The sequence below is a fragment of the Brienomyrus brachyistius genome, chromosome 3 (genome assembly GCF_023856365.1).
Source record: "Brienomyrus brachyistius isolate T26 chromosome 3, BBRACH_0.4, whole genome shotgun sequence".
Taxonomy (NCBI): Eukaryota; Metazoa; Chordata; class Actinopteri; order Osteoglossiformes; family Mormyridae; genus Brienomyrus; species Brienomyrus brachyistius.
The window spans coordinates 16,941,648-16,966,570 of NC_064535.1; the positions used below are offsets into that span (position 1 = coordinate 16,941,648).

Below are 24,923 nucleotides of genomic sequence, written 5' to 3' on the forward strand. Positions count from 1 at the left end.
ATAATAGTAGGTATATACTATATGTCCCGTTCATTTAAATTTTGACTAAATAAAATTCACATTTTCTTTGAAGTTGTGCCCGAATATACACGAACATGTATTTAAAACACTCGAAAACATGTTTCATTATTATACAATCCCGTGTGCACGTTTGTACTGCCGGGGTAACACCATTACTTATCTGACACCTGAGGAATGGAGGGTGCTGTAATTTGAGATTTTGTGTCATGAAAGGATGTAAAGGATTCTTACGGTTAAATTTTTGCTGGAATGGAAATGAGCATGCTTTGTGCCATGGGGAAGGGTTGCACATTTTACAGCTCAGTGACCATTTGGCGATCTTTTGAGAGGGGTTTTTTTTTTTTTGAAAAGTGTTCCTTTGTGACAGCTCGAGCCAGATTGGGGGGTAGCTCATTTGCATCTCATTACCCAAGCAGGCAGCGGTCTGTATAAAACTGACGGCAGGAGGACGAGAACATCAGACACACGCATAGTTTCATGTCTTGCAAAGAACAAGTAAGAAAGCAGCGAGGACGTATCTTGGATCAGTATCATCATTGCTCGTAACACACCAAGGGGGAAAACACGCCGCACACAAGCGCCTCTACAGCTTGGTTGTCGTTTTCTTTGCACCTACAAGTCAGAATCTGTGCTGAACTGCAATATTTAATTTCACGATTGGAATTATCGCCTTGGCAAGGAATTTCGAGTTCATTCCCAAAATTTCATTTTGGGGTCTTGCTCCGCTCATTGTCTCGTTGGGGATTACTTTGTTTATTTACTTTTCGGAGAAGAAAAGTGCATGACTGATGCAAGAAGATAAAGAGAAGACTGTTTGAAGAGAAAGAAATCCCACAGAAGACGTTCGTCTCAATTTTGCACTCATTAAACAAAGGACGGATCTGAGACAGTGGGACCAGTGAGAAAAGACTAACTTTCAATAAATATCTGAGCTGGGGCGTGCAAAAGTTGCCCAGACTCTACAATCTAGCGTCTAAAGAAGATTTAACCAAAATGGGACGTCAACCGCTTATGGTAGCTGCTATCCTGTATGTCTTGATGTGCCAGGTAAGACGAATACTTCTGTGCATGTTTACATGCATACATCTTATTCACTTAAGCTGTTATTAAATCGAAAAGTGTTTCCAGGTCGAATAACCGAACGTATATATAATACCTCCACAGGCTTTTGGCTCTGGCGTTTTTGAACTGAAGCTACAGGAATTCCTCAACAAGAAAGGAGTGATGGGCAACACGAACTGCTGCAAAGGAGGGACTGCGTCCGGCTTCCAGCAGTGTGAATGTAAAACGTTTTTTTAGGATCTGCCTAAAGCACTACCAGGCTAACGTGTCCCCGGAGCCCCCGTGCACTTACGGAGGCGCTGTAACCCCTGTACTTGGGTCCAACTCCTTTCAAGTCCCCGAAACAACATCAGACAACTTTTTCACCAACCCAATCAGATTCCCTTTCGGCTTCACATGGCCCGTAAGTATTTTTGTTCTGAACTCCACCAATTTAAAGTGATCTAAATGTCTGGTGCTCTCGTATAACAACGGGCTCCTTAAAATTAGCTTGCTGCATGTCAATAAACTTTTTGGCATTCAGTCATATTCATATCTTTCTGTAAAATCCCTGGACCGGAAAATTAGGGGTCTTTGTGGTCTGCAAAAATTGTTAATTCTGCAAGAAATTCCGAAACGCAAAGATTCAAAACTGCGGATATTGTTCAGGACGGTTAAGATCCCTATTATTAAACTCTTCTTTGAGAGTTTCGAGGAAGTTATATGACAAAAGTTACTTAAGCCTGCTTAGTGAATGCAATTTTTCACGTTCACGCAGGGGACCTTTTCTCTAATCATCGAAGCGCTGCACACGGACTCCAGCGAGGACCTTTCAACAGGTAGGAATGGCCAGTAACGGGTTTCACAGCCAAACACATAAATGAAACCTTAAAAGAGCATATAGCCGCAGATGCACATGTCGAATTGGGATTGCGACGAGTGCAACGTGGCAACGGGTTCACCATGATCAACAGGATATTTATGATTTTTGCTCCTTCAGAAAATCCAGAGCGACTGATCAGTCGCATTACAACTCAGCGGCACCTCACGGTGGGAGAAGAGTGGTCCCAGGACCTGCAAACTGGGGCAGGACTGAGCTGAAGTATTCCTACCGCTTCATTTGCGACGAGCATTACTACGGCGACGGCTGCTCCGTGTTCTGCCGGCCTAGGGACGATGCTTTCGGCCACTTCACCTGCGGGGAACGGGGCGAGATCGTGTGCAACGCCGGCTGGAAGGGACATTACTGCACCGATCGTAAGTAAAACTAACGCAACATTTCACTAACCCCACGTTACCGCCCGCATCAATGTTTTCGCACTACCAAAGTAAATAGTTTTTTTTTGTTTTCGAAATAACGTGCACTGGGTAAACATAATTAACGCGAGAGAGAAATGTTGACCTGCAATGCCAGAATCCCCCTGTCCCCCACCCTCTCTTCGGACACTGAAGAATTCAAATTAGAAAAGTTTGCGGAATAATCACACGCGTGCCGCAGATTAAATTCAATGGCCGATTGGCTGCTTGGGGGTGCGCCTCTCGCTGATTGGCCCGGCGGAATGAGGTATTGTTGGAAGCCGGCAGCTGCCGAGTGAGAGCAGACAATGGAGCAGCTGTCCCGCAATGGCACCATGCACGCCAGCTGTCCGCTCTTATCTGCACAGACTCGGGGATCCTAAAAGGGGGAGGAGCTGTGTGCACGGAATGAAAAAAGGGGGTCTTCTGACCCACAGTGAAGAGAAAAAGGGGCTTTTGTGTGCATCGCCTTTGTCTGCAGGCAACTGTGTTAAGCGGAAAGTCCTTCCCTGGTGATGGGGAAGGGCAATATTTTCTGGGTAGCAGTTAATAGGGCCACCAGCTCTTGGAAATAAATTAAGGGGGATTTATTGGTAATGGCCTTCTGAGGCTCTGATTAAACAGGAACCACACTGTGGTCAAGATATGCGTCTCACATGGTTCTGATGTGCCTGTTCATCCCTTTGCAGCGATCTGCCTCCCCGGATGCGACGAGGAACACGGCTTCTGTGACAAACCTGGGGAATGCAAGTGAGTTCCCCGAACCCCCCCCCCCCCCCCCCCGTTGTCCTCCAGACCTCCCAATGTGGTGTGGGAATCTAAGCCTGCTTTCTAACCCTCATGTCCTCGGCAGATGTAGGGTGGGCTTCAGTGGACGCTACTGTGACGACTGCATCCGTTACCCAGGCTGTCTCCATGGTACCTGTCAACAGCCCTGGCAGTGCAATTGTCAGGAAGGCTGGGGAGGCCTCTTCTGCAACCAAGGTGGGTCCCGCTTTGGCACTTGTCCACATCAGAAGGCAAAGGCCTGCATACATTGGGCCCATCAAATGCCCATTTCATGGCTTTTTCTGGGATTATCCTTATATGTTAGCCTTCCGGAGCCCAGAGAACTTTGTCCATTCCTTGCGCCGTAAAAACTCGGCTAAGATAAACACATGGGGGGGGGGGGGGGGTCAGTAAGCTGCTTGCACCTGCTTCCTCATCAGACTGCTTGCCGGAAAGCTCACGATTTGCCACTGCGGGGAGACCAGTGTCAGATGTTCCTTTTTCATGTTTCAGATCTCAATTACTGCACCCACCACAAGCCCTGCATGAATGGAGCCACTTGTACTAACACTGGCCAGGGGAGCTACACCTGCTCTTGCCGGCCAGGCTTCACGGGGGCCAGTTGCGAGATCGAGGTCAACGAATGCTCCAACAACCCCTGCAGGAATGGAGGAAGCTGCACTGTAAGCACCAGCCTTTGTGCTCCAGCTGCCCACGCTGCTGGCTTCTCTCTGGGGTATAGATCCTCTCCCAGATCCAGCTCTGGAGGGTTGCCATGCTACTGCGGGCTAGATAGATACATCAAGTGTAATGCCAGGAGGCCCCCAGATGTCCTAAGTGTGCGTTCATCTCTCCTGACAGGATCTGGAGAACACCTACAGCTGCGTTTGCCCACCTGGTTTCTATGGCACCAACTGTGACCTGAGTGCCGTCACCTGTGCTGATGGTCCATGCTTCAATGACGGGCGCTGTGTGGACAACCCGGATGGGGGCTACTTCTGCCAGTGTCCCACGGGATACTCCGGCTTCAACTGTGAGAAGAAACTCGAACCCTGCAGCTCCAGCCCCTGCACCAATGGTGAGGCTGGTGACACCATTCGTTGGCTGCCTCAGGAGCAGCCACAGTCCTTCTCTGTGGGAGGATTTAAATATGGCATGTAGCAGATACTGACAGATTTCTATCCCATTTCAGGTGCTCAGTGCGTGGACCATGGCACATCATATTTGTGCCAGTGTCTGGAAGGCTTTGTTGGGAAGAACTGTGATGACAGCATAAATATGTGCGCCAGCTACCCTTGCCAGAATGGTGGCACATGTCAGGACGGCATCGATGATTATACCTGTACGTGTCCACCGGGCTACGTAGGCAAGAACTGCAGCCTGCCTGTGAGCTGGTGTGAGCACAACCCTTGCCACAACGGCGCCACCTGCCACGAGCGGGACGGCCGCTACGTGTGTGCCTGTTTCCAGGGCTACGGTGGCAAGAACTGCCAGTTTCTACTTCCCGAGCACTCTGGAAGCCAGCCAGATGTGAAGGCACCTGGAAAGAGGTACTCGGAGTCGGGAGAGTTGCCCTGGACCGCTGTGTGCGCTGGCATCATCCTGGTGCTCCTGCTGCTGCTGGGTGGTGCGGTACTGGCTGTGTACCTCCGGGTGAAGGGTCAGCGTCAGGGCCAGCTGGCAGATGGGCATAGCGAGTCTGAGACCATGAACAACCTGACACACAACCGGCACCATGAGAAGGACCTTTCAGTAAGTGTGGTCAGCTCCACGCAGATCAAGAACACCAACAAGAAGGTGGACTTCCGCTGCGACAACGGCAGTGCAGAGCGAAACAGCTACAAGGCCCGCAACCCTGCCATGGATTACAATCTGGTGTATGAGCTGAAGCACGAGGAGCTGCCTATGGTACCGGGCAACCATGGCAGGGGCGACTGCGAGCTGCAAGAGAAGCACTGCAAACGGCTAAAGAGGTAAGTGCTGGGGCGAAAGCCAAATGCTGCAGCAAAGCCCATCCGATGTCAGTTCAGGCCATGCAGCGTCATTGCTGCCTTAGGCTGAACCAGCTTTCCATTATCTTCGCAGTGATGCTTCAGAAATAAAGCAGCCAGAGTCTGCATGCAAAGATACAAAGTACCAGTCCGTGTACGTGATATCTGAAGAGAAGGATGAATGTATTATCGCAACTGAGGTGAGTTCACCTTGCTGATCTCTTGCTGCTCTTCAAGCATGTTGGCTTTAGCCTGACTGTGCCTCGGCAAAACCTCGAGGCTATGAGACTCACCTGCATCTAATCCCTTCCGCTGTCTTGTCCAGGTCTAACAGCACGACAGGGGCCTGCTTCTTGTCTGCTCTATGGGGAGGTTTTACTCCAGTGAATGCTGCTCAAACCAGAGGGAAGGTTTCCTTAGTGTGAGGTGCTGCTGCGGGACTGAGACGTCAAAACTGATATTCAGGATGAGCTGGTTCTCAACTGAAGCGAGCACAGCGACTGCACAGGATGTTGGCCCTTGGCGGCCTGCTCTCATTTCGTTTTCCAGGAAGGTGCATGTTGGTCCTGTTGCACCGGCTGCGAGGACGGTTTTACCTCATTGCACTATGAACAGTTGTGTTTTTTAATGGTATATCTAATGCGAATGGCGGCGACTCGATCACTGTGTACATGAAACCTGCAATGGCCGCGGTATCCCAACGTCGCCACCCTGGTGACGCCGCGCTGTTCATTCTGTTCAAATACTGTGGCTTTTTTGTAAGTTGTATTCTTTTATTTAATTGTACTATATGTGTTCAATTTTGTGAATTGATGTATTTTGTGAAGTTCGTTTTTTAAATAATTTTTTAATTTAAGATTTTTTTTTTGCAAATGTGTATAAAGGCACTTCGGGTTAATGTGACTTTTTTTTCCCAGCGGAAATGTATTTAAGAAGCTTTGTACAGAATTTATTTTAATTGTGTAATTACTGTTTTGTTAATGAAAAAAAAATCATTGATTATTTTTTCAAATAAATAATATTATACAAATGGAATTTTGTTCTATCTTTTTTTTCTGTCTGAACCGAAAAATACTGAAAATGATGGTTAAAAACAGTAAAACTGGTACTTAACTCCGTAATTCACATTTGCTGTAATAATTATGACAGCATAGCAACTTTCCATGCAAAACTGGAAACTTCCACATTCAGTTCACCCCTAGACCTAGATGCCAGGATATACCATTCCAAAACAAATGCAGAGAGAGAGAGAGAACAATTGCCTTGCTGATAGCTCATTAATGAAAAAAAACTTTGCTTTTGGCCATTTTTAAGAGGGAAAGAAGTGCTGAGAAAGTGAGGGAGCCTGATCATGCCTTGGCAAAACTTTGAGACTCACGTGCATCCTCTCCTTTCTGCTGCCTTGTCCAGATCTAACAGCACAACAGGGCCTTGCTTCTTGTCTGCTCTACAGGGAGATTTTTCTCCAGTGAATGCTGCTCAAACCAGAGGGCATGGTCCTGTGGCTGACAGATGACATACAAGGTCAGACCATCAGGCTCGTACTCAGATCAGGCATATATTCGGAACAGCAGTGAAATTAAAAAGCTCAGGGGTGGCTTCCCCAGAAGATCTATATGAAGTTCTCCTGAGGACCTCAGTTACCAATCAACCACCACCAAGGCACCCCAGTATATGGCCAGAAACAGCCTGAAGTTATAAAGGAAGGGGCTGAACTGCCTTCCCTATGGAGGAGATTGAACTTTTAGTGTAAGATAAAAGATATTTATTTAATCAGGAATTTGATACATATACACAGAAAGTGGTCACACATTGAGTTCAGTGAAAGTACAGCCAGCTGTAAGCCGAAGCATGTGAGCAGCTTTCCATCAATAGGCCGTCTGTGGGAGGGGGTCTCTTGCCCTTTCTCTCCATCATCCCAGGGTGCTCCTGAAGGATGGAGGGTAAGGATGGGGGTGACTCCATTTTCCCTGCGGACCAAGACAGCTGAAGTCCTCCTGAGTCACTAAGACGCAGCTGTCCAGATGGTGACGACCGCAAAAAAATGTGCATTCAAATGCCCAGAGTGAGGGGATGAAATCAAAGTGACAAAACGGCAGTGCAATTTGAGATGAGCCCATCGACAGCTGTGTTTTGGGCACTGCAACAAACTTATTGTAATCCTGCAGACAGCCGGAACTGGGGCAGATTGCAGCCCTGCTAAGAACAGCAGCTGAAATGTGCAGGACACCCTCCTGGACCCCATGATGAGATAAGCTGAAATGTGCACCCGTGATCAGAAGATTTACTGAGCTCCATCCAGCAACAGATAGGTCACCAGGGTACTTGGGCTGCTGGTCAGGGGTGCGTTTCCCAAAAGCTCCCATTTGCAACTTACATGGTTGGACCCATTCAGCTGCATGGTTTTAACTATGTAAGCTGCTAACTGTGTTAGTAACTATGGGAAATACACCCCAGGATGGATGTTGCTAAGATACCTCAGGCTCAATCACCCAGGCTGCTCTCTCTCACTGTGAGCTCCATTCTCCCACTGATGTGAGACCACCACGGTAGCAGGAGCCCTGAACACCTTACTATCCCTGCTGGAGAATGTCCCTGAGCAGGTTTGTCCGTGTGGCACATCACATCAGGCTACTGATGTTCCCACCTGGACTCCAAACAAATGGAGCAGCCAGAAGAAGAGGCTCAGCCCACATCTGTGGGATCATGTAGAGTGTGAAGTGAATATGCCACAGCACTACTTATTCTATATTGCCGAGGATGGGAGGAAGCAGAGGCCTACAGGTACCCTTCTAACCACAACAGAAGACCCTCGGGGTACCACAAAGGGTGGAATGATGCAGAATGACCAAAATGGACAGGACAGAGGATAAGAATTCACCACTACTTTGACTTCCCAGAGGAAACCTGGATCTTAAAGGATTCAAGTCTGGGAAATTAAGAAATATTTAAAAGTAAACAGGTAGGATCTTTGAAGGGTAGCAAAGATCATTTGCCTCTGATGGGCATGTTGCCATGACAGTCTTTATCTGCTAGGCGGCTGAGGATGACAAACAGCTGGAGGAGGGTCCCCACATCAGACCAGGTTTCAGATGACCCACGATGACTGTAGTGGGATAAGCCTCCCTGATCCGCCCCCGGCCAGCACGGTGCACACCGCCTGTTGTGGCCAGAACATCCCCCTCAGCCACTATCGGGTTACCTGCGAAAATGATAAACAAGCTTCGTAAATGCAAACAGGTGTGTGGAGTAGGCGGGTAACCAATGGGAGGGTGGTGTGTGACGGGCGACCAATGAGAGAATGGCGGGCAGCAGGCACGGCTGCTTTGGAGGGGGGGGGGGGGGTGCCGTGTCATGCTGCTCCAATGACGCTTGCAGGCAAGTGTTCCTAAATGAGGCCTGTTTTCCGCTGGCACCTGTTGTTCTTGGTCTAACACACACACGTATATATATACGTAATTATATAATTATATATATATATATATATATATATATATATATATATATATATATATATATATATATAATTTTTTTTTCATTTAAACTCCATAAGTTGCTGCTGAGAATATTATGTTTTAATGTGTGCTTTTGTGTATCTGCGTGTGGATTCCTGACCCCTTTACACTTTTTTTACAGTTTACTTGCTGCCATTGTTCGCTCATAAACATTTCACAAGTTTATGTTTCCTGCAGGGGGCGGCATGGTGGTGCAGTGGTTACCACTGTTACCTCACACCTCTGGGACCCGGGTTCGAGTCTCTGCCTGGGTCACGTGTGTGGAGTTTGCATGTTCTCCCCATGTCGTCGTGGGGTTTCCTCCAGGTACTCCGGTTTCCCCCCACAGTCCAAAAACATGCTGAGGCTGATTGGAATGCTAAATGATGCTAAATTGCCCGTAGGTGTGCATGTGTGAGTGAATGGTGTGTGAGTGTGCCCTGCGATGGGCTGGCCCCCCATCCTGGGTTGTTCCCTGCCTTGTGCCCATTGCTTCCAGGATAGGCTCCGGACCCCCCGTGACCCAGTAGGTTAAGCGGTTTGGAAAATAGATGGATGGATGGATGGATGGATGGATGGAGATTTCCTGATGCATCATATTTGCTCCTGATGTTCATCATTGGGGCAGATTGCAGCTCAAGGGGATCTGTGGAGTGACCATCTTAAGTGTACTCACAAGTAGAAAAAAGAAATGAGGGGGGGATGGGTGAGGGTGGGGCCAAGGTGAGGCAGGAGCCAGACTGTTTAAATCCCACCGCATTGGTTGCCTTGCCATATATTCATTTTGTCATATTTTTCTAAAATCCCCTTCTCCCTGTTTTTCCCTCTTATTCTGAATGTGGGCAGGGCATAGGACCACCTCCATACATGACGTCTCCCTACATGCTGTGGCTCTGCTTCCTCCCTATGTACAGCCTCTCTATGCCTCCTTATGTGCCGTGTCCCTACATGCTTCCCTGAGAGTAGTCAGTGGTGAACCCTAACTCTACCCCCCACCCCCCCCCACTTTCGCTGGTGCATTTCATAATTTCTCTCCGAGTTAAAAAACGTCACTTCCCGTCGGAAACATGCCTCTTTTATGACGTTCATGTCGGAGTGATGATTTAGAAAATACCATATTGTGACCGTAAACAGTATCCTAGTGTCATGCCCTGCTCGTCGGCTCCTCGTGTGTGCCACGCCCCCGGATTACCCACGTGTTCTTTCCCGATTGTACCCAGCTGTGTCTGATTATTTTCAATCAGTCCTGTGTATTTCAGTCCGTGTCTTACCTGAGTCCTTCGTTCGTCATTGATGTCAGTCAGTGTCTGCTGTATCCTGGTCCCCGGCTCCCAATTAAACCCCGGTTTACCGAACTTTGCCTGTTCCTGCTAGCTCGCCTGTCTGCACGCTCACCCAGCGATCGCGAGCGTCCCGTGACACCTAGCTTGCAATATTAGATTTTTACCAGACTTGTTAGTGTTTTTGGTTTGTTTGTAGTTTGTTTGCCTCTCGAAAAAAGAGCATCGCTATGAATGTACTAAAATATTTTATAAAGCTTTTAATAATAACAGATACTTTATTAATTCATGTGGGGAAATTGTCTTTTTTTTACACTTCCCTCAACTTGCTTTTTTTATGGAGTAAGTTGTCCCTGAAGGGCAGCTCTCTGTAGCAGTGCCCAGGGAGCTGGGGGTCAAGAGTCTTGCTCAAGGATGCTGAGGCTGGGTTTGAATTGGCAACCGTGTGATTACAGGCACATCCCACTGCACCACACACTGCCTGCAAATGTGATTTGACTAGTTTGTGTTTCTTGTTTGTTTGTCTCTCAGAAAAGATAATCTCACTCCAAATCTGCTAAAATATAAAGCAACAACACACAGCAGCGTGTTCATGGAGGCAGCCATGTTCGTTCCGAGATGTGGAAGCTCGAACGGGAGATTGTCGGACGCGATGTCACTGAACTCGGAATTTCCGAGTTCTGAGAGAAGAAGGAACGCACCTATAACTCCTGCAAACCAGCGGCTTCATATCTCATCCCAATAAACAATACTGTTTATGTTAAAACACGCACACATACACTACACAGACCTGTACTCATAACTTTGTGGGCACCGTCCGTTCATTTTCATGGCCAAAACCCTAATCTCAACAATAACAACTTTAACCCCCACCCAGCCCTAACCATAACCATGAGTAACCAAACAAAATACAAGTCTTTTGGCATTTTTAGTTTTTTGATTGCAGTCACAGATTTTAATAAAATTGAATTTCCTCTTGTGGGGATGGAGAAAGTGGTCCCCACAATGTCAAAAAAACATTTGGTCTCCACAATGTAATGTATATCTGACCCCCCCGCCAAACACACATACACAGGGAGATGCAGGGTAGGACAGTTAACGCGTCTCCTCATTCTTTCAGACAAAGAGAAGCACCCTGGACATGGCACCGCCAAGGGAAATATAAACATAATTTCCAACTGGCTTCCTGGCACTGGAACCATGCTGTGAACGACCCTGATTTACTGCCCACTAAAGTTTACCATTTGCTCACAAATTAGCCTATGTGAAGGCACCCTGGCAAAACATAACCAAGCATCCTGCCAAAACATAAATCACCATAACCTGGACATAGGTGGCAGTGATTGACTCATTAAAATTGTGACTGTGACTTTCAAAAAATAAAATGAATAAATAAGTAAAAATTTAAGAATAAATAAATAAATGAATTGTGACTGCGCACCAGTGCCCCACCGCGTAGCAGTGTGTCGTACAGTCGCACTGTGTCGTACAGTGCAGCACGTCAGGGAATTCTTACACACACCACACAGCAAACTCACAGCTGCAGAGGGAATCCCTTCCCTGGGAACAGAGGCTCTAAGCTCTGCCTCCAGCCCCCCCACCACCATGCAGCCAATCATCTGCCTTCACAATGGGCCTCTGTTGCCTCCAGCTTCTGACTGGCCCTCCCCCTGATTTATCTTTGACCCCATTGAAAGTTCCACTTAGACGTTCCCCCGACTTCACTCACGCATTCAGGTGAAGTCCCACCAAGAGCTTTTACAGGTCCAGGTCCAGGCCCCAGGCCTCACTGGGAACTGGGGGGATTGGCATGTTTCTTTAACCATTTGCATCCATGATGTTTTTAATTAGTAAGTACAAAATAAATATATAATAAATAATAAAACTTAAGTAATCACGTTTGTCAGGTAGTAATTGAATCTGCCAACCGAGTCTGCGTACTGCTTGTGTGGTCCCCCACACACAATTTGTTGATTGCCTTAATGAAGTGCATCTAATAACCTGGCCACCGAGTGCACATATATAAAGACATACATGTGTATAATTTTTATGTATTTGCAAAAACTTCTTCCAATGTACTATGTTTCAACCAAATGTGTGCTTTTGCAACAATAAATGCTTGTTTATCAACAATAATCTCCCAACTATCGGAATCCACGTTTTCATGCTGGAATGCATGAAAATTACACAATGATGATGATCTGAGCAAAGTCAATTTGCCAGCATCACTGATTAGGGAGGAGTGAAGCAGCAGCACTACAGAAATGCATGGTCCATCTTGCGAAACCTGCATCTCACCCAGGTCTCTGAGCATGATGTTATGCAGAGCCACCTGCAGCTTGGGGAGGACTGGCCACACTGGAGTTCATTATTGACAGCTGCCCCCCTCCGTGGTGAGGTTTTCTGCTGTGATGCTGCACACTACAATGTCTGCATTAGGAAGCAGCCCTCTGGGGAACTGGCAGCTGGGCCTCTGCAAACACTCCCACAGTGCCCAGATGGGGTCGAGGAGGTCCACCCTCTCTTGGGAGAAACACGTGCTCCCCTAATCGCTGGACCCTTCAGCGCCCCTCACAATCCGTGGACTCCTCCTGTCTCCCAGGATGCCAGTCTGTTGCAGCGACTGCCTCTCCCCTCACGTCAGCAAGAACTTCCTTGTTGTCGTGGGAACCAAACTGGCAGATAATGCTGGGACTGACAATGGTATACACAAAAGCCACCTTTGGGAGAAGCCCTACCCAGCGGCATGCTGGGAAAGTAGGGAATGGCAGCAGATGTTGTTGTCAGCACCCTGAGCGGCAGATGCCTCCTGGCCGGCACTGAGCATGGGGCAGAGGATGGGACAAGCACACACCGGGGTGCGGGGGGGGGGGGGGGGGGGGGGGGGGGGGGGGCACAGAATGTTTGGGTCGCCATGCTGGTTTTGTCTTTGAAACAGCCTATGATTTTAAGTTGGTTTCAAGCAACAACATCTTATGCTAATGAGGGAGAAGGAAAGGAACATTCCAGGAGGTAAGGAGCAGAAGGAGATGGATGCGTGGCAATGGTGGCCTGTTCACACCTGGTATTAGCATGCGCCCTAGGTCATCCAATCACAAGTGGACAGCACTAAATACAGGTGTGAACGCACCCAAAAAACATTGAAAATGCATTGAGATCTGATCATTCAAACCACATTCGGAGGTGGTCTGGGACGCATACAGTCATGGCCAAATATATTGGCCATTTTTGAAATTTTGTATGGAATGTCTCAGATTTGTGTTTTTCCCTTTGCTTATTTGTGTTCTTCCAGTGCCAACAAGAGAAATAAATATGACAATACCAAAACATTAGTAATTGCAACAATTTTCTGTGAGAAGTGGTGTGTTTTCTGACATAAATGTAGGGGTGCCAATATTTTTGGTCGCATTCTTATAGCAGTGTGAACACAGATGTGTCCTGAGTTGTGACCCATTTGTGTGGAAATGTTGTTGAAGTGTGCATCATTAATGTTCTGCACAAATTCAGGAAAATTAATTGTGTAAGAAGTGATTCATTAAAGATGTTTGGAATTTACACAGATCATATATTTAATGTGCACTTTGACCGTATTTATGTCAAAGCTACTCCAGGGTTTGTTAATATTGGTGAAACATGACAGTCAAAATTATATGAATGCAAAAGAGTGTATGCAAGAATGTATGTTGAATAGCCTAGATCCCCCCTATTCAAACCTGGCATTTGATTCTAAATCCAGGCCTTGTTTTCCATTCTCCCAGGTAGCTAGTTTAATAATTACTGATTCTGATTGGCCAGAGAATTCACACCTGGCTAACAGGTCAAGGAAGGCTGGAAATTCAGCAGTACTTGGGTCCTGAGGACCACAATTTGAATAGTCCAGGCCTAGATAATGTTAATAGAAATTAATATATACTTTTAATAACAGTGGAATTGTTTATGAAGTTTTATATTGGGCTGTCTGGGGGCTTAAACTCCCAGTCAGAAATTTAGTCCAACTCCGACCCTGACTATGCTGCTCATTTTACTTCACTTGCTCCAAGTCAGACATATAAGACAAAATCAGTGTATCAGACAAAACAAAACCTATTTGTTGAAATTTTCACAGATTTTGAGCTTTTTTGGTGATGATTAAAAGCCGAAATATTATCATATGTCAAACAACATAGCGCATTACAGGCTGAACCCTTTGCCCTTGAATAGAAAACCTAAGTACTGAAAGACCTTCTTAAAATACACATTTGTATCGTGTTGATGAGGTATAAAAACGCATGCATACAACATGAAAAGCTGAACTTTATTGTGAAATATAGTTTGAATTAATCACATTTGCATTATGTGAAATAATATATTTATAATAATGACTGTCGAATGAAAACACAACATTATTATGAAATACAATTTAAAGATTACATGTAGAAAATAAACGTTATTAAGCAATATAATACCCTTTACGGAATTATTTAAAAATAAAAGGACACAATAATAATTGATATATGTTTATTCATTTATTTATTGATATATTTATTTATTTCATTTTGAGTATTATGGTTTTATGACAAACATTATAGGTGGTTTATTACCCCGGAATGCGCCAATTGCTTTTGATTTATTCTTCTGCTTCTTTAAATGTTTGGCAGATTCTGCATATGGAAGTGATTTACATGCTTATTTAAATAAGTTGAGGGAAAGTGAGATCCAATTATAAACAGCGAGTTGAGACACATGCAGAGACATATGCTAATGTCAGGTGTGAACGGACGTATTTATCGCTGTCCACTTGCGATGGGATCACCCAGGACAAATACCTTGTCTTAATATCAGGTGTGAACAGGGCCTTTGTTTGAGTGTGGACCAGGTTTGTGTGACAAAAAAGCCACATTTCTGACAAGTAGTCAGTACTGTACTGACAAGAGATCAGTAACCTTTTCTATGATCTGACCTTTGAGATCCACTGACTACATACTGAATGTATCTTTAAGGTAGTCACAAAAAGCTAAGTATTAAGGCAGTCTTACCATACAACTTAGTTTATCTAACAGTAAACCCTACTTTTGGGGCAATCACAAAGACACACTGGTCTACAACAGATAACTTTAGTAGCACCTTTTTTTGCCAAACTGTACACGAATAATGGCTTTTCCTATTTCAATATATCCACTTCCCATTTCAATATATATAACATCAAACTATAAAATATAAAACTAAAAAGATAATTGGCAAGGATGCAGCCATGGAAATGTTTTGCTATAGATTTTACTGGACAGTTATTAACTTCCAAATTTTTTTTTTACAGCTTTAAATAAAATATCTCCAGTAGGCTTGTTGCTAGGGGTGATGTGACCTGAGGAACCTGTGTAACTGCTGTCTTTTGCTCAAGGCTGGATAAACTCTTTCTCTTATGCATGGTTGCCAACTCTCATACATCTAGCATGACAGTCACACTTTCTGACTCACATGCTCACTCAAGAAAATTTACGGCAAATCTATCCTATTCCATTATAAACATAAAATTAGCTACATCAAAAGTGTTGGGGTGGTTTGCAAACCCCAAAACTTACAATAATGTTTGCAAGGTAATAAAACTGTTACACACATGTAAATGTGTGCGCATATGTGTGCAAATGGAAAATCTCGTGCCAGCCAGCTGACCAAAGTTGGCAACCCTGCTGATGCTAATCGAGTGCCACTTGCTGCAATTCACTCCTGCGTGTGCGACCGGAGAGTGGGGACATTAGACCGACCTGCATGAACCCCCCGCCCTCGCCGGAGGTTATGAAATCATTAACCGAGGCTCCAGAAGCTAAGCTTCGCTATCAGGCCTGGAATGCAGGATCCGCCCCCTTCCAGCTGTGTTTTGAGGTGAGGGACATGGTGCTTGATGATAGCATCCTCTGTCCCTTGCCACCGTGTGTGGACTCCTTAGCGACGGGTCGGCGCGGCCTGTGGGAATGGCTGCCAGACTGATGCGTGATTAATGATGCCATGCTGAAAGCTCCTTTCTCTGCGCATGATAATCGGGCTGCATGGCAGATGGGCTAAACTGACGATTGTCACTTTCTGAGCGCTGAATAAATATTTCTGAGGTCAGACAAAAGGACAAGGGAGGAAGCGAGCAACACCCCCCTTTCCAACTCCGGGGCCATTGTTTGGGGCTCTGGTCTTATACGGTGCTGTAATAAAAACCTCAGTGGAGATTCTCCAAGGAATTTCTGTGGTTCTTCAGAGCGAATGCTTCATACACAGGATGAATCTGAGCATTGATGACAGTGGCCCATGTGTTTGAGGAAGAGCTGAAAAGGAGCACCATTACTCCCTCCTGCCAGTGGGGGTGCCTGCTTGGGAACAGTGCTGACTTCTCTCTTCCCTTTTGCCCTGTGGCAGCACACACCCATCCATCCCAAAGGCCCTGGCTCTTCACATGCACACGAGATGCCTGCCTCTCTCACAATAAATCACACATGGGGGGTGGGGGGCTGATGATAGCTGGCCCCCTTTTTCCACACAGAGCGTGCCCCTGTATACTACCACCGAGGGCAAATGCTACCGAGGGCAAAAGCGCTGGCTTCCTGCTCCCCAGCCTTTTCAACCCCCCACCCGCAGACCCCTCTACTCTCTGTGCTTTGTCTACCCAGGTCTGGGTGACTCCTGTGCCCCGCCCCCCTGTCCACAATTCTCTAGCTCCAGTCTGCCTGCAATATGGTTGCAACCTCATGGCCCGCTGGACAGATGGCAGACCCTGCCCACTCTGGGGACAAGCAGCATGGCCCCAGGCCGGCCCGTGGTAACCAGTAACTGCCGGGTTGTGCTGGCATCTCGTCATGGCAGGGGCTCCGCCCGTCAGCGCTTCCAAATATGTAAATAAGCCAAGGAGAGGGTTCGCTTTCACATGAATATGAATAGAGGGAGATGGAGAGGCGGCTGGGAGGGAGATGGGCTAGAGGGAAAAAACGCAAATAGCCCCCCCAGATGGGACACTATCAACCATGTTAAAACAATGACCTTCTCCCATGTATAGTTGTAGCCAAAAGTTTTGAGAATGACAGCATTAGTTTTCACAAAGTCTGCTGCCTCAGTTTTTGTGGCAATTTGTATGTACTCCAGAATGTTATGGAGAGTGATCCACACTCCATAGTGTGTAGTTGAATTACAATTAATTGCAAAGTCCCTCTTTGCCATGAAAATGAACTTTCATCCCAAAAAACCCATTTCCACTGCATTTCAGCCCTGCCACAAAAGGACCTCCTGACATCATTTCAGTGATTCTCTCATTAACACAGGTGAGAGTGCTGAGGAGGACAAGGCTTTGTCATCACTCTATCATGCTGACTGAGTTAGAATAGCAGACTGGATGCTTTAAAAGGAGGGTGGTGCTTGAAATCATTGTTCTTCCTCTGTTAACCATGGTTACCTGCAAGGAAACAGGTGCAGTCATCAGTGCTTTGCACAAAAAGGGCTTCGCAGGCAAGGATATTACAGTTAGTAAACATTTATCAGACCATCGAGATCTTCCAGGAGAGAGGTTCAGTTGTTGCGTAGAAGGCTTCAAGGTGCCCACGAAAGTCCAGTAAACACCAGGAACATCTCCTAAAGTTGATTCAGGTGCAGGATTGAGGGACCACCAGTGCAGAGCTTGCTCAGGAATGGCAGCAGGCAGGTGTGAGTGCATCTGCACGCACAGTGAGGCAAAGGCTTTTGGAGGATGGCTTGGTGTTAGGAATGGCAGCAAAGAAGCCGCTTCTCTGTGAGAAAAACATCAGAGACAAACTGATATTCTGCAAAAGGTACAGGGATCGGACTGCTGAGGACTGGGGTAATTTTCTCTGATGAATCCCCTTTCTGATTGTTTGGAGTATCCGGAAAAATTATTGTCAGGGGAAGAAAAGGCGAAGACCACCATCAGTCCTGAGTCATGCCAACAGTAAAGCATCCTGAGACCATTCATGTGTGGGGTTGCTTCTTAGTCAAGGGAGTGGGCTCACTCACAATTTTGCTAAGAACACAGCCATAAATAAAGAATGGCACTAAAACATCCTTCCAAACTTCTCGGAACCATCCAAGAACAGTAACAAACAATGCCTTTTCCAGCATGATGGAGCACCATGCCATAATGCAAAAGTGATAAGTAAGTGCCTCTGGGAATAAAACACAGATATTTTGGGTCCATGGCCAGGAAACTCCCCAGACCCCAGTTCCCATTGAGAACTTGTGGTCAATCCTCAAGGGGCTGGTGGACATACTCAAAGCAATGATTATGCAAAAATTGGCTGCCATCAGCATAAACTTAATGTAATTGTCATAAAAGCCTTTGACATGAAATGCTTGTAATTATATTTCAGTGTACCACAAACACATCTGACAAAAAGATCTACAAATACTGAAGCAACAATCTTTGTGAAAACCAATACTTGTGTCATTTTCAAGACGTTTGGCCATGATTGTATGTCGCATTGGATAGGAATCACAATAGTAGCAAGAAGCACTTGAGAGGGCCACCTCAGCAAGCCAGTTGATTGGCTTGTGGATAGAATGAACATCAACCTCACCCCCCACCTTGAGTAAAAGGAAAAAAGGGAACATCCTCAGATGTCTGTGTTGGCATAAACCTGTCCTGAAACACGTACTGCAGGGGAGGTGGGTGTCAGGTGTGCGGTGACGAGGAGGAAGAAGGATGAGGTCATGATCTCCACAAACCCAAGGGTGCCAGCAAACATACCAAAGGGGCTCCTTCTACATATAAATATTGAATAAATAAAAACAGGAATTCAGATCTTTATAGGTGCTGGCCCAGAGAAGTCAGAGTAATAAATCAATCCACATTTTTAGATTATATCTTTGTCTTCTGCCATTATTAAGATTGAAAAAGCAGTACATTACCTGGATGCTGTCTGAACGATAACAATGTAACTCCAAGATAGCCCTGTCACCTCGTCCTCCCATCTAATCCCAACTCCCACCATACCCTCTACAATCTCTAGTGGCCCAAATACTCTCCCCACTTTTCCAAAAAAACTTTATTAAAAGCCTAACTTGTCTCAAGATGATCAGGTTCACCAGATCTGCATCTGTGACCAGGGCCGGCCCGCCCTATAGGTGATCTCCTAGGGTGCCATTTGATTAGGGGTTGCAAAAGAGCAAGTGAAAAACAAAATCAAAAGAAATACATGTGTGCTTGGTCCCTGAGGACTATGATTTGAATAATTCTGCATTAAGGTTATTGATGCTAGTTTTAATATTTTATCGCTTTTCTTATGAAACACATGCAAAATAGCTAGTTAGCAGCCAGGAACCCTGTGCTACTGAAATGTTTTTAATATAAATTAATTGTCAAAATTTGTTTTGGTGGGTGGGAGCTAAATAGAGTCTCATATAGGGTGCCAGAACACAGCCGGCTGGTGCAATTTGTCACAAAATGAAAAAGATCCCAGATATACAATGTACCTGGGAAATTTTAAAAAAAGATTCATCAAATATCTGTCTCAGTATCCAAAAATATACAGATAGTCACCCATAAAATGCAAACCTAGAGAACGATCCATAAAATATTTTTTGAGTTATCACTCTAACAAGAAATTGTCTGTGGCAGTAGACCAGTCCTAAAACCATATATATTCCTGATCTGGAGAATACAATAAGATAACGTATATTTGAACATTTCCACAAGCTCCCACTCATAAAACTTCCCAGTACCCTGTGCCCTGTACTTCCTGCAATATAGCTGAATGGATGAATAAATGTATGCATCTCCCCTCTGACTATTACTTCTGCCAGTGAAAAAGGACAAAAATAATGGCTATCTCAGATAGACGTTGAGGAGGCATTCTTGGCTTTCGCCTCAACTTAAATATTGTGCAGGAAAACTCCCTGGAAATTGTTTGGAAATTAAACCAAGAAGTGGTTCTGCTCCAGCCCCAGGCTTGTCTCTGCTCTGCACTGTGCATTTTTCTCTGAATCATTTTCCTGCAAATGTGTGTGAAGGTGTGTCACAAATCGGCCAGCAGGAGAGATGTCACATGACCTGAGCCGCTGAGGGGCACCAGCTCTGGAAAATTCATTTGCGTCCCGGCCAATAACAAGTGGTGCTGGTGGAGCCCCTGAAACTGGGCTGCAGATGGAATAACAGAGAGCTGCTGATGAAGAAAGTACTTCTTGTGAAGAGAGTTCTGCTTTCTGGCCAGTAGGAAGCTATGAACTTCATTGCTGGACCAACAAATCCAGGTGATTGAACAAGTGAAAGATGTACACCAAGAGAGGGAACTACAAAAGATCTGCAGGTGTCTTATAGCACTTTCCCACTGACAGAGAACTGGTTTGTGGACCTGTTTTTAAATGGTTCCCTGCATTTCCACCAAAATAAAAACCAGTTCATGTTGAGAACCAAAAAATAGTTGGATAACAAAGGAGTTTCAAACCAAATTGCCGGTCTTATGAATCTTGTGAATACCTGCAGCTAAACAATGTGGTCTGCCATTTTGCTGGTGTTCTCTAAACTCCGCCTACTCAGCTACAACCAGCACCATAATGTGATGGTGCCAACTGCTGAGTCAAAAATTGGTGGAACTGTCAGCCAGTTTTTCGTTGGCACCTGATTCTGAACTGACCTGGTTTGCTAGTGAAAAAGTGCACACCACAGTAAATGCAGAAAGGAGACATGCAAAAACATTTCATGAGGTCATCTGGTCAGAAGCACATGATTTATTTGAGCTTAAAGGATGTGATAGAGGGTGATGAAAGAACGATTAGGAAAATAAATCTGCTCCCAGTAATGGGCACTTATTTACATGAAGGGAATTTTCTCTGCTTTCCACAGAACCCCTCAGTAGCATGAGCCAGGGGGGGTGCTCCGCCAGGCAGCTCCAGTTCTCTGTAGGCTGTGTTGTTCAGAGCGCTGGGTCAGGAAGCACATCGGGGCTGACAGGAAGGCCTCCGCGGTCCACCCTGCATCACCGGCTGGGAAGGAGGGAAAGACGGGCGCTAAAGTAAACAGACCCCAACTGCCACCGCATTCCCCTGCCACCCACACAGTGTGCATGTAGCATGTTTTTATGAACATATTGCTGCTCAGTTACAATGACGATGCGTCTCTTGAACACGCATGAAATCTCACCTGTGCTTGTGCTCCAGGCATTTGAGATGACCAGGAGCCACACAGGCAGCTCCTGAAATGGGAGGTGGGTAAACAGGTCTTCCACCGGATGAACAGGGCAAGAAAACAAATAGAATGTTCCAGAATGTGTGGCACAAAGAAGCTATTGGCTCATGCATACCTGCTGGGAGAACTTCCACTTGGTGGCACCGCCCTATAGATGCGCCACTCGCCTTTTCTTCAGGGACGGCCTAGCCTCGGGGGTTTGCAGCGATTTCTTCATCTGTGCGCTCTGTTTGCTGTGTGCCCCAGTAAAGGCTGGTAACACTCACTGGTCACCTGTCTTTCTGCTAAAATGACACAACTCTCCCCCCAATGCAACTCCATTTAACTCTCAACAAGCAGATGATGTGGAAAAGGGGGGTCAGCTGAAGAAATACTTACACAGAAGTGTTTAACTCTGAAATCAGGTAAGCTGCTGACCCCCTCTCATAATTTACCAGAAAAACCGAGCCAAGTTTACCAACCGTGATTGATCCCAAAAAGTATTTGGAGGTCTCTTTTGTTGTTCATCTTCCTTTCAGAAGATTACTATGCATACTGGGCGGACCACAGCAGACCTGCTCTTCTCTGTGGGGTCAGGGGCTCTCGGGGCTGTTCCTGTCCTGCTCAGGAAGCCCCATGTGAGCCTGTTAGCATAAATCTGACAACATTGTGACCCCAGACGACACCACGTGTGGCTAATCACACTGCTGAGACGTCCTGTACAGGCTTGTGAGGGTCAGGCCAAATTCTCCACAGTGAACGGATATGCTGCTTGAACGGAAATGAGTTGGGTGAAATTCCACAAAAACATTGTGAGGCGGGTGCATCTTCAACGTGCAGTATGGGAAATTGAAGGAGTGGCCAGCAAGCTATAGGGATGCACTACTGGATTCAGCATCGTCGCAGTAACACGAAGGGAGCCTCAGCCTGGCTGTGGGGGGGCCGGTGAGCCAGATGTGTTACTGCTGTCAGGTCCTACCAGGAGAGAAAGGGATAAAAACTTAGCGGGGGGGACACCTCTGAGGACCTGACAAAGGACGGGGTCACGGTGCACAATAAGAGGTCACATTACTGCCCCCAACACTTGTTTTGCTGGCTCTCTGTCTGAACCAAACCTGACTTTTTATGAGGCACAGGAGCTAGCCCTGTTCCCATCGCTCAACACCAGAGAAGGGGACCCGAGGAGCGATAACGGACAAAGGGAGGGAACGCCAGCATAGCAAGGAGTTTGTTTGGAGATCGTTCAACGTCTGTCTCCAGGACTGTATCTATAACCTCTTTAATGATTAGCATGGGAGGCACAGACGGGATCAGACCTTAGCAGTGTGATATTAATTACCCTACAAACCACCCTCCAATCATATCTCAGATACAAAACCGTGCAATCTAAATCAAGGGACCATCAGCAAACATAAACAGCCAGGAGGCAGCTTCTCTCCACATAACATGGGCTACCGTGTCATGCAAAAACTCCACAGCGATTCCACCAGCTGATCTTCCAAATTTACGTCATGAGGGCACAAGGCACATTGGGTCAAAATCTGCAGTCGTGTGCATTGATTCTGAGATGTACATTACTTTTAGCTAACATACGGAGTTTTTCTTGACCTTTGGATCCTGGTGCTCTGATTAACTGACAGGAAGCTACCATCTGAAAGAGCACGTATGGCACTGGAAGGCAGCACACGGTGGGCCAGACTGCACTCTCAAACCTTATGCTAGCATTACTGGATACAACTGGAGCCAAGATGCTGCCGATCTCCTTTCTGGGATTCCCTGCCAGTGTGTGTGTGTGTGTGGGGGGGGGGGGGGGCGCGATTAGCCAGGAACACGACAGCTTCCTTAGAATCCGTGCTCATTTCCTGTCTGAGTGAGTAGAGGGCAGCCTTTTCTTTACTGCACATCCTGAGCCCACACTATCCAACTGCCGCAGCTCTCAGCTTAACCATTTCAAAACCCTGCAGGAAATGTTGGTGAAACAGCAGCACTCATGGCTTCCTAAAGTGCCACCCACACTTAATCTGCTTAATCAACAGATTCTGAAGTAACAACTTTCATGCAGACAAAGTAGAGAGCAGGTGGGAAGTCTTCAGAGAAATCCATGGATATGTATCAGATGAATGGAGACATGGCAATGTATGTGAATGTTCACTAGTTGAATGGAGATGTGGAGATGTGTGTGAATGTTCACCAGATGAATAGAGATGTAGAGATGTGTGTGAATGTTCACCGGATCAGTGGAGTTGTGGAGATGTGTGAATGTTCCACAAATAAATGGGGATTTGTGGGAATGTTTCAGGAGATGAATGGAGACGAGTATAAATGTTCAACAGATGAATAGAGATGTGTGGGAATGTTAACCGGATGAATGGATGAGGAGAACATGTGGGCTTCCAATTGCTTTTTAAAGACTTGCTGCAGGGACTTGCAGGGCTCTCTGAAGCTCTCTCTCCTCTCTGGAGGGCTCTGCACGGCTGAGGGGCTTTACCGAGTGGTGATGTTCCTCCTGGCCTTACTGGAGGCGTTGGTCTCAGAGGTGCTGCCTGCTGCCCAAGCCCGCAAGCACACCATCACAGTCTGCCTCAGGTTATGTAACAGTTAGTCATCACTCCAGCAAAAGCCCCTACTTTAAGGCAAGTTTCAGACACATAAATAAAGCATCTCCCTTTAAACCATGCACACGAGTCTGAGAGAAGTGAGCACCCCCCCTCCCCCAGCAGCAGCAAGGACCCCCTGAACCCTTTGGCTCGGAGTCCTTCCAGGGGTGCAGTGAGTAAGGTGGGGCTTTCCTCTCCTGCTTCCTCTGAAAAAAGCCCAAACTCAGCCCCTTCAGCAGTGAACATCACAGCAGCCCGATCCAGGGAAATACATTAATGGGTTAACAGCTCTAAAACCAAATAAAACAGACATATCATCAGTGAACACTGGCTAGTAATGCACACACACTGGATTTTTTGCGCAACTTTGTCTAGTTATTAATTAGTACATTGTATCCATATTGTATGCCATTGGGGCAATAACTGAATGGGTTAATAGCTCTAAAACCAAGTGAGACAGACATGTCCTGTGAAATGTGTATTCATCAGTGGACTCTGGGGAACAATGCACAACCACTGGATTTTCAGACTATCTAATTATTACTATTAGTTATGGAAAAACCCCACACACGGGACTTATATTCATAAAGACAGCAAAGACAGGTGACAACGTCAGAACTGAGAGGCAAAGGATAGGGAGACACGTATACAGTGGGGCAAAAAAGTATTTGGTCAGCCACCGATTGTGCAAGTTCTCCCACTGAAAATGATGGCAGAGGTCAGTAATTTTCATCATAGGTACACTTCAACTGTGAGAGACAGAATGTGAAAAAAAATCCATGAATTCACATGGTAGGATTTTTAAAGAATTTATTTGTAAATTAGGGTGGAAAATAAGTATTTGGTCAATTCAAACAAGGAAAATCTCTGGCTCTCACAGACCTGTAACGTCTTCTTTAAGAAGCTTTTCTGTCCTCCACTCGTTACCTGTCTTAATGGCACCTGTTCGAACTCATTATCTGTATAAAAGACACCTGTCCACAGCCTCAAACAGTCAGACTCCAAACTCCACTATGGCCAAGACCAAAGAGCTTTCTAAGGACACCAGGAAAAGAATTGTAGACCTGCACCAGACTGGGAAGAGTGAATCTACAATAGGCAAGCAGCTTGGTGTGAAAAAATCAACTGTGGGAGCAAGGAGGGGTGTGGCTAACATGGTGAGCAGGATGAGCAGAACATGACAATTGGGGCAATACACTAATGGGTTAATAGCTCTAAAATCAAATGAGACAGGCATGTCCTGTAAAATTTGCATTGATCAGTGGACTCTTGGGGACAATGCACATCTGTTCAAAGCATACTCTACT

General features: G+C 46.1%; 1 protein-coding gene across 1 annotated transcript; it reads left to right on the forward strand.

Moving 5' to 3' along the window:
• Window positions 1-453: 453 nt before the first annotated feature.
• Window positions 454-6,137, forward strand: dld (deltaD). The gene is given in 13 exon segments (XM_049009041.1): window positions 454-1,068; window positions 1,186-1,311; window positions 1,313-1,486; window positions 1,841-1,901; window positions 2,063-2,143; window positions 2,146-2,319; window positions 3,048-3,108; window positions 3,212-3,342; window positions 3,640-3,809; window positions 3,988-4,204; window positions 4,319-5,099; window positions 5,212-5,317; window positions 5,443-6,137. Coding segments are annotated over 13 exon segments (2,142 nt in total). The 5' UTR covers window positions 454-1,014; the 3' UTR covers window positions 5,449-6,137.
• Window positions 6,138-24,923: the final 18,786 nt, after the last annotated feature.